At 41.0% G+C, this 9,066-nt stretch overlaps 1 protein-coding gene across 2 annotated transcripts in view; it reads left to right on the forward strand.

The window, feature by feature from the left end:
• The window catches only part of arhgap29a (Rho GTPase activating protein 29a), a 31,422-nt gene extending 22,687 nt beyond the window's left edge, over positions 1 to 8,735 (forward strand). For both annotated transcript variants that reach the window (XM_063912567.1, XM_063912568.1), the window contains 11 exons: positions 1 to 191; positions 1,607 to 1,770; positions 2,296 to 2,424; positions 3,634 to 3,732; positions 4,074 to 4,237; positions 4,907 to 5,095; positions 5,404 to 5,541; positions 5,828 to 6,063; positions 6,212 to 6,512; positions 6,639 to 6,747; positions 6,877 to 8,735. In XM_063912567.1, coding sequence (XP_063768637.1) covers positions 1 to 191; positions 1,607 to 1,770; positions 2,296 to 2,424; positions 3,634 to 3,732; positions 4,074 to 4,237; positions 4,907 to 5,095; positions 5,404 to 5,541; positions 5,828 to 6,063; positions 6,212 to 6,512; positions 6,639 to 6,747; positions 6,877 to 7,820 — 2,664 coding nt within the window. In that variant the 3' untranslated portion in view covers positions 7,821 to 8,735. The remainder of the gene's footprint in view (positions 192 to 1,606; positions 1,771 to 2,295; positions 2,425 to 3,633; positions 3,733 to 4,073; positions 4,238 to 4,906; positions 5,096 to 5,403; positions 5,542 to 5,827; positions 6,064 to 6,211; positions 6,513 to 6,638; positions 6,748 to 6,876) is intronic.
• Positions 8,736 to 9,066: the final 331 nt, after the last annotated feature.

Genomic DNA, 9,066 nt, shown 5'->3' on the forward strand with positions numbered 1-9,066 from the left:
ATGACGGTCAATTGGTTCCAGCTTCAGCAAGCCCAGGTCGTATCCCTGCCTGTTAACCACCAGAGTCTGTGTGAAAACGCCAAACTTTACGAGCCTGGCCAACGCTATATCGACTTTGTCAGGAGTCTACCTACTGATGGGCCTCGCCTGGAGTCCCACTCGTTTGATTCAGCTGTCACACAAAACACAGGGTGAGACATCGAGACGTTCCTGTCAAAAACACACTTATTTAATGACATGGTGTCAAAACATGAGATTACATTTCACATTAATCAGAGAAAATAAATATGTACAGTTAATGATTTTTGCCTAAAGCAAATGATTAGATGGGTGTGCCTGTCACTTGATGCTTACTATAGAGGGTTTGACTAAATTTAACCACGTCAGCCCTCTTGGTTATTGGTGTTTATGGTTCCTTTCTCAGATATTATAAAGGATTACTGGTCTTTTTATACCAATAAAATGTTCCCAAGTGATTCTCCGTCTTCATAGCCGTTCCATATCTTTTTTATTTGAAAATATTTCAGTCCCTCCACATGTAGTGTTGTTACACGGTTACATGTTTTCACAATTTTTGTATTATATCAACAGCCTAAAGCCTGCTTCATAGGGTTCTGTTTGAACATGCTTGTTTATTTATGGTACACAAATAGTTGTAGATGGAGGGAAATTGAGTCATCTGTAATAGTCTTTGCTTACTGTTAGACCCCAGTGGTGAGCGGTGGAGTGATTTAGTGAGAAAGCTTGTTTTGGAAAGCTGAAAACAATTGGGTTGACGGTGGCTTCCTGCGGAAATGACTGTGGTCACGGGAGAGAGGGGCTGGGGCAGTGGGCTTTCCACCAGTTGCACTTAACCTCTGGGAATGATTTACATAGCTTGAAATCCATACTGTTTCCGACTGACATGGAGACATTGCTGTGATTTCACATTTGAGTTATCCTGCTTTGGTCAGAAAAGGTGGTTTTATTGATGAGGAATTTTTTGTTGACACAGATTTGCAGAAACACACAAACAGACAGATGGAAATAAGAGAATGCTTTGTTCTTCTTTCGACCCCCCTCCCCCCGACCTCTACCCTGATTCCTCTGATCAAAAGAACTCAGCTTGGGAGAGATAGGAAATGAAACTTAGGGACACACACCTCAGCATTGGTTTTCAAAAGGTTAAATATAGCCCCATACTTTGTCTTGTGAGATACATTAGGACACTTTTGTTAACAATGGTTGGCATGGGTTTCCATTTACAAGGCTTTCAGTTAATCATCGTTAAACTCAAATGAATTGCTCTCTTTGATGGTGACGTGGGTTGGGATGATCTCATGATTATTCAAGCGTCTGTTAAGTCCTGCCGGAATTGGGAGTTATTTTTTCTGCGTGGTGAATTACAGACGCAGATATCATTTCAAAACAAAGGTTATTGTTCGACATAAATCTCACTATTTAATGTTCTCATCTCCGTTATTAGTAACAATGAACATGAAGAACATCTCAACTAAAAACAGGTTTTTAGATACCTCTATGAGTTAACATCCTGATCAATGATGTCAGTCTGGAAAACCTTTCAGTTACAGCCTCATTATTTTTATTCTGTCTTTTTTCTCCCTAGGATGCTTTTCAACAAGCGCTCGCTGAGTGGCAGCCATTCGTCCCACAGTAACCTGTCTCAGGTATCTGTGACCTCTGACATCATTGGTGCAGATGAAGTAGAAAGTCCCATCACTCCCCAACATGCCAAGATCACAGAAAAGCGCTCCAACAGCAGCACTGATGGTACATTAAACCTTGCTTTGTGTTATCCCCCTTTTTGTTTTCTTTTCTAAATTGGATTTTCTTTGGCAGCTCTAGGCTCATAAGTGCATGTAGGCCCATTAAGGTGAAAAGATAGCAGTAGTAAGCCCAATAGAAAGTAAATAAAATAAAGGTTGATGAGTCTCAATTGGCTATTACTCTACAATTTCGTGGTATTTGCACAATGTATGTCAGTAAATGTGTTTCAGAGATTCAAGTCAAATCATATTATTTTTGTGGTCCCTTTTGATAAAGAAATGAACGATTCTAGCCTGAAACCAGAAGACTGGATCGTTTAGGTTTATATACATGAAAACCCACTTAAATAAGCCCAGTTATGACTTTGATTACAAGGTTGATTTAGTAATCTATGTATTTACTTGCAAACAACATATCAGTAACACTTCTCTTTTATGTTTAGTATGTCATTGACAGAATTGTTAGTTACAGTTTTATAGAGCGGTCTGTAATACTCAGCCTTCTAAATTGTTCTATGCTTTTATCCAGCTCTGCGGATTCAGGCCTCATTTCGTCCTTGGGCCTCAGCCAGTCAGGGTGGAGGGATGTGCAGTGACTCAGAGAGTGCTGGAGGGAGCAGTGAGTCCCGGTCTATGGACTCCCCCACTGCAAGCCCAGGTAGGGCAGATCAGGAAACCAGCCACAGTTTACGAGTTCATTATCCACAGCCAGTCATATTATCTTTGCTAAAAGTGGAATTAAGGGTTAATTTTTTCAAGTTAAACTGAAAGGTGTTTTTAAATTGTCAAAGTGTTTTATAAAAAGCCATCCAAACATATTTGCATACACTAGATTGAAAAATGCGCTTGGGTTTCTTGTTGTCGTGAAATTACAAGACATTTCCTGTCAAGCTGTTTTGATTGCTACCCAGCCAAGAAAGCCGAGTTGTTTCACAACACACAGTTCTAAATATCAGGTGTATCCGTCTGCTGTCATTGACAAAGACACCACACATCGCAGACGGTAGAGAGGAGAGGCATTCCTCAGCGCTGAATACCTTAAGTGCCTCCGGGGCTCGCAGGCATTTATTTTTCTATGGACTTGATGTTCAACCAACTTTAGTGTTGTGTTATCTTAGAATCAAGTGGCCTAGCAACCTCTGACACGGTCGCCTCTTGTTGAACATTATGCTACTCTATGGGTCTACAAGAAAAACAAATGCAGTAGTTTTGGTGCAGGTTTATTTTTCTTCTGTTGCTCTGCATAAGTACATATGTGTCGTAATGTAATTTCCCAAAATGTCCTTCCTAAACATTAGCTAAATGTTTGCACGGTAGATTTTTTTCAAATAAATACATTTAGATGGATCCCATATAAGGCATATACTATTCAATATTTGCTTGTCTATATGAGTTATTTCAGTTTCAGTTTAAGGATTTGTTTCATGTTTAGCAGGAAGATCAGTGCTGTCCTAGGCTAGGAATGGATGGTAGGTTGTCAATATTAGTCATGTTAATCTAAAGTACCCCCACTCACCAACCATACATACAACCCCCAGAGTGTAAATGGTGTAACAGTTAATCCCTGATGAGCCTACTTATTTGGACCATTAGAAAATCTACAACATTATTTTAGTAACGGGGCCTAGTGAAAAAAACTCTAGATTCGATGGAGGTGCTCATCACCCACAATCCCTTACTGGTATTTGATTATCAATGGCATGAAGTTGGCCACACCTTTTAGGTAGCGCTTTAAATTCAGGAAGGTGTCCGGTCCAGGGTTCAGTGCTGCTCAGTCACACCACAGGAGACAAAAACAGGAGAATAGAATAGAATTGACCTGAATAGAAGATGTGGACTTACTGGTGTGTCATGCCTTACTGCTCAGGAGACTTCAAGAGGAGATTACCCAGAACCCCCTCCACCGGCACCATGTCGTCTGCTGATGACCTGGATGACAGGGAGCCTCCTTCCCCCTCAGATAACGGTGAGTCAACTTCTTGAACATTTTATGCAATGATCAACTGATTATCTATCTTTTTCTCTCTTTGTTAATTCTTAGATTAGATGAGATAAGATTTCCTTTATTGGTCCCCATTTGGGCAATCTTGGGAAATTTATCTAATCTAATTCTTGAGATAATCTTCAAATTTATGCTACATAAATTTACTTTTTCCAGCATTTCATTCTCATTTTCTGTAGGAGAATGAACTCATTTTTTAGCAGGATTCAAATGTATTTGCTACAGTAAATGCAAGAAGGAACGATCGAAGCTTCAATAATTACTGTTTTTCCTTCATTTCTTCTTTGTGTCCCTCCACTCTGCAGGTTTAAGTGAGATGACAATCGAAACAGCCAGCTCCCCAGGTCCATTTAGAAACACCCAGATGTCCAAAGCTGCTCAAAGTCACAAGCTCAGGAAGCTTAGAGCGCCATCCAAGTGTCGTGAGTGTGACAGCCTGGTGGTGTTTCAAGGAGCCGAGTGTGAGGAGGTAACCCTGGTTTCTTTTCTTTTCATTTAGTTTAAGAACTAATAGAACAAAACACCAACGGAGGGCCTCTTTTTGGACCTTCACTAAATGTAGTGAGTCCACAACATTCAGAATATTACACGTTCTAAATGAACATTGCCAAAGTTTCACAATGGCATCTTTGTCACTCATGGTGAGCAAAACATCTAACAAAAAAAAGATCTCAGCTTCCCTCAGGAGAAACTGGCCACAGGCTCTCCCCACAGACCAAATCCACCAACTGGTCTCAGTGGGAAAAGGGCTGTGGAAACTGAAGACCTTTTGTTCATCTTCACACAGTCGCCTGTGCCCCGTGTTTATTTTAGATCCAGTTTCTTTCCATATTTATTAGATACACCAGTCCTACAAAAACAGTAATTCAACAGTCTGTTTTTTTAAGGTTATGTAATGATGGCGGTTAACACACTGACAATAAATTAGGATTAGGATTAACCTCTACAGTTTATTGGCATGATTCCATGGCATTGGTTCAAATGGTTTCCAGACATGAAGCTTTCCTTGTTGTTTTTTTGGGTCTTTATTTAAGGAAGGGGTCAAAACTATCCTGTTTTGATCCCCGTCTTTAAACTTCAGTGTGTAGAAACAAATGTTCAACTTGTATAATTGACATACTTCTCAACATTTTTTCAGTGTTCGCTAGCCTGCCACAAGAAATGCCTGGAAACTCTGGCAATCCAGTGTGGCCATAAGAAGCTCCAGGGGAAGCTCCACCTCTTTGGCATCGACTTTACACAGCAAGCCAAGAACAGTCAAGATGGAATCCCCTTTATCATTCGGAAGTGTACATCCGAGATTGAGAATAGAGCCCTCAACATTAAGGTACTTGCAGTCAAACATGAGAGAGAAGAGTGTATGCTAATGTTGCTCACAGTGCTTTAACACTTTCAAATTAGGACTCAAAATATTAAAATCTGTCGTAAATATAATTCATCTTTGCAAGTCGTTTTGTAAATTCTATGTCCCCCCTTCACATTTGTTGACCTCAAGTTTGCATGTATGTACTGCATGATGTTTAGGTTACTGGTGTATCCTGTTGATATTTTGCGGCAGTGATTACCCTGTTTTACCATAGTGATCATGCATCTAATTTTCCTGTGTTAAATGTATTTTGTTTTTGTGCTGTGAAGGGTATCTACAGAGTGAATGGTGCCAAGTCCCGGGTAGAGAAGCTTTGCCAGGCATTTGAGAATGGCAAAGACCTGGTGGAGCTCTCGGAACTTTATCCCCACGACATTAGCAACGTGCTCAAACTCTACCTGAGACAGGTGGGCTGCTTTTTAAAACCTTTTTTCTTGACTCAATAGGAAATGGGTATTGTACATCAGATTGCTAAAAGTGTGCTCTGCAGAACAAAACCACTGTTGTGGTATTTATTTATCTTAGTTTATTTTTGGTACAACTCCCACCTCTCATGCCTCTGGTGCTTATCTCATTTGTAATTCTGTCCAACTTTTGTATTTACCTCCATTTTTCAGTTTCCTATGTTTATTATTAACTTCCTTGTTTCATTTGTTTTTATGGTTCTTTTTCCCCTCTTACCTCCCTATGCAGCTTCCAGAGCCTCTCATCCTGTTCCGCTATTATAATGACTTTATCGGTTTGGCCAAGGAAAGCCAGAGTATTATTGTGGAAGAACTGGAGGCATTTCGGCTCAGTCCAACCCCGGTGACCCAGCCCCAGGTCAGCGTGGATCTGAACCGGGTCCTCTTCAAGATCAAGGACCTACTGAGGCATCTGCCACCAGCTCATTACAGAACACTGCAGTTCCTCCTAGAACATCTGCACCGGTATGGCAGTCAAATAACCAATAAAGTACATTTCTGCACTATTATATTGATGATTTTACAAGTAGAGATGTGAATTTACAGCCTAATCTAAGGTTATTCACCAAAAAAAAGGCCAACATCTATAAGCAACACTCTTTCCTCTCTCCAGGGTCACAGAGCAGTCCGATGAGAATAAGATGACAGCCAGTAACCTGGGTATCATCTTTGGCCCAACACTCGTCAAACCAAGGCAGGCAGATGCCGAAGTTTCCCTTTCCTCTCTGGTGGATTATCCGTATCAGGCGCTCATTGTGGAGCTGCTGATCAGACACTACCAAATGATCTTTGACACCCCCCTCAGTCCACTGAGTCGGACCTCGTCTATAGAGATTGATGCCCCAAACCGCCTCATGCACCAGGAGAAGGAGCAGCTGAGCAGGCACTCAAAGTCGCTGGGAGACATTAAGGAGGTAATTAGCAAACAGTCGTACAGCATGTATTAAGATTTCACATCAATATCACACACAGCACACTCCTGAAAACTATATTGATGCTTTGTTTTTCTAAACTCATTCTTCTCTATCTCACTATTATAGCAGAGCTCTAAGGTGTATAAGAGGCACTCTTCCATCATTCCTTCTGCCCACTTACTGGCTGAGGTTGGGGAGAGCATGCCAAGGCTCAATGGAAGCGACTTTGAACCTGGTATGTATTGTACAATAGAAAGCATAATGGTTTCGCCCACATCACTCCAGAGTTAAAATCTTTCTCTGGGCTGTGGCTGCATTTCCTAAAGTCCACAACACATTACTTACTCAATCTCTCTGTTTAAAGTTGATGAAGTGGATTTGGAGGCCTTCAATGAGGTTCTGTCTCGAGGCTCCCCAGAGACCCCGAAACTCAGTGAGAGAGGCCTCTGTCGTTCTCAGCACGTCGCCGTCGCCAGGGTCCAGCTTCGACAGCCTCGCAACAAACTCTCTTCACGGCCAGTGAGCCTGCCAGCTGAACGGATACTCAACCGAGGCCAAGTAGATGAGAAAAACACCCGGAACAGCACTGACCATGATGAAAAGAAAGGAGGTAGCTTTGACCAGTCCATCGAAGAGGTGGATGAAACCGAGAACACAACATCACGGTCGGGCACACACTACCGGAGTACATTTATTGACACCCAGACGTTACGCAGGACATGGGACAAGCAGTACAAACATGATGTCGCCTCCAAAACTGTCAGAATTGTGGCCAGTTTGCCCACAGAGAGTACAGAACTGGATGCCAGCAACTTATCGGCTTCTGTGCCCAAATCATCTTTATCCCTTGACACTACTGAGACCACTATAAGCACTGTTTTCCCTAATAGACCTTACACTGTTGCAGTGCGACCCAGCAGGATCTTAAGAAGGGAGGACAATGTAATCAAGTTTAACCCTGTCACAACAGCTTTCAGGGCTCCAAGAACTCTGCAGCCTCCCCCAGGGACTTTCTACAAGCCCCCATCAGGGAGCAAATCTAAAGAGCTGCAGAACTGTACACTAGCTAACAGCGCAGAGGAAGAAGATGATGATGATGAGGATGATGACGAGGAGGAGGAGTTGGGGATTGAGATAGAGGTTTCTGTGGATGAACCTCTTGAGGAAGACAATGACACAGAGCAGGCAGCCATGTCTCCCAGCTCTAGCCCTGAGGAACTGGGCTCAAACCAGGCCAAACCAGTATACCAGAGACTAAGGCCAAGACGCCTCCAAGAGGTAGAACATCGAGAGGCTCATTTCGTGTGATCATCTTAAGAGTCAGGGGCTAGCAGAGATCGAAACAAAAAGTGCTCAAATGACAATATCCACATGATTGCGAGCACGCTTTGAACAATGAAAAGTTCTGTTGGTCCTTAAAAGACAAACTAGATGCACTTAAAATGCTGTATATTTTTGAACGTGATTCACCAATATTTCATTTACCAATCACTTGCTCAGTACACTCTGGCACCTGGTCAGAATATTTATAATTATTTTTTTAAACTGTGCAATTCCATTTTTGTTTGAATATTTTGTACCAAGGTCTTACAGGATCACTATGTATGTTTATATACCAAAAAATATGTTTGAGTCGTTACAACAGTGCATGTAGCCAGAACACTGAAAAAAAGTTTGATGCACTTATCAATACTCGTTGTGTTTCTACCTACTGTGAGTCAGAATGTTTTCAACTGTTACATTTAGGTTAAAATTAATCATTTTGCTAAAAGTGTTTGTATATAATGAGCTTTTGTTACATGCTGTACTGGGTATCTGCATTGTCATTTGCTAATGTAATGAAGCACCAGTTGCAAGGGCATACATCCACCTGTTTTTATACCGTTGAACTTGTAAGGTGTCAACTTACACTGATCTGAAAAGCTTTTGGAAATGCCAATGGATTGTATGGCGGCATTATCTTTCTTACTTTTGATATAACATGAATTTTCCTAATAGCCAAAGCTGTCACTGTTTTTACAACTGCATATGTTTAATCAATAACCCAGACCTTACACGTTTTGTGTAAGTAATAGGAAGTGCATCATTTATTTAAATGGTATCTGTTTTTCATGGTAATGTACACGGTTGACAGAATGTTCAAAAATTCAGTGTAAAAGAACAGGTACATGAAAACAAACCCTTTTGTAACTTATTAAAATATATTTGACAACTTCCAAATGACATGGTGGTGTGTTTGTTTTTCTTTACAACTTGCTGCATCTATATTCATTTAATTCAGTATTCCTATACCTGTTCCTACTGGAAGTTATGCATATTATACAAATCTTTATCACTGAAAAGCAGCATGATGTGTGTTTTGAATTTTCAGATAAAATGTGCAGATATATATTTTTAAACAGCAGTAGGATTATAGCATAAATAGGATTACACTGTATAATGTGGGCAGGTGGTTAGGTCATTTAGGTCTCTACAAATGGATGAGGGAGTTAGCAGTCTCCCAGCCTCGAGAAAGGAGATTAAATCAATCTGCTTAAGTATTCACAAGGTCTGG

This window comes from Eleginops maclovinus, chromosome 21 (genome assembly GCF_036324505.1).
Source record: "Eleginops maclovinus isolate JMC-PN-2008 ecotype Puerto Natales chromosome 21, JC_Emac_rtc_rv5, whole genome shotgun sequence".
Classification (NCBI taxonomy): domain Eukaryota; kingdom Metazoa; phylum Chordata; class Actinopteri; order Perciformes; family Eleginopidae; genus Eleginops; species Eleginops maclovinus.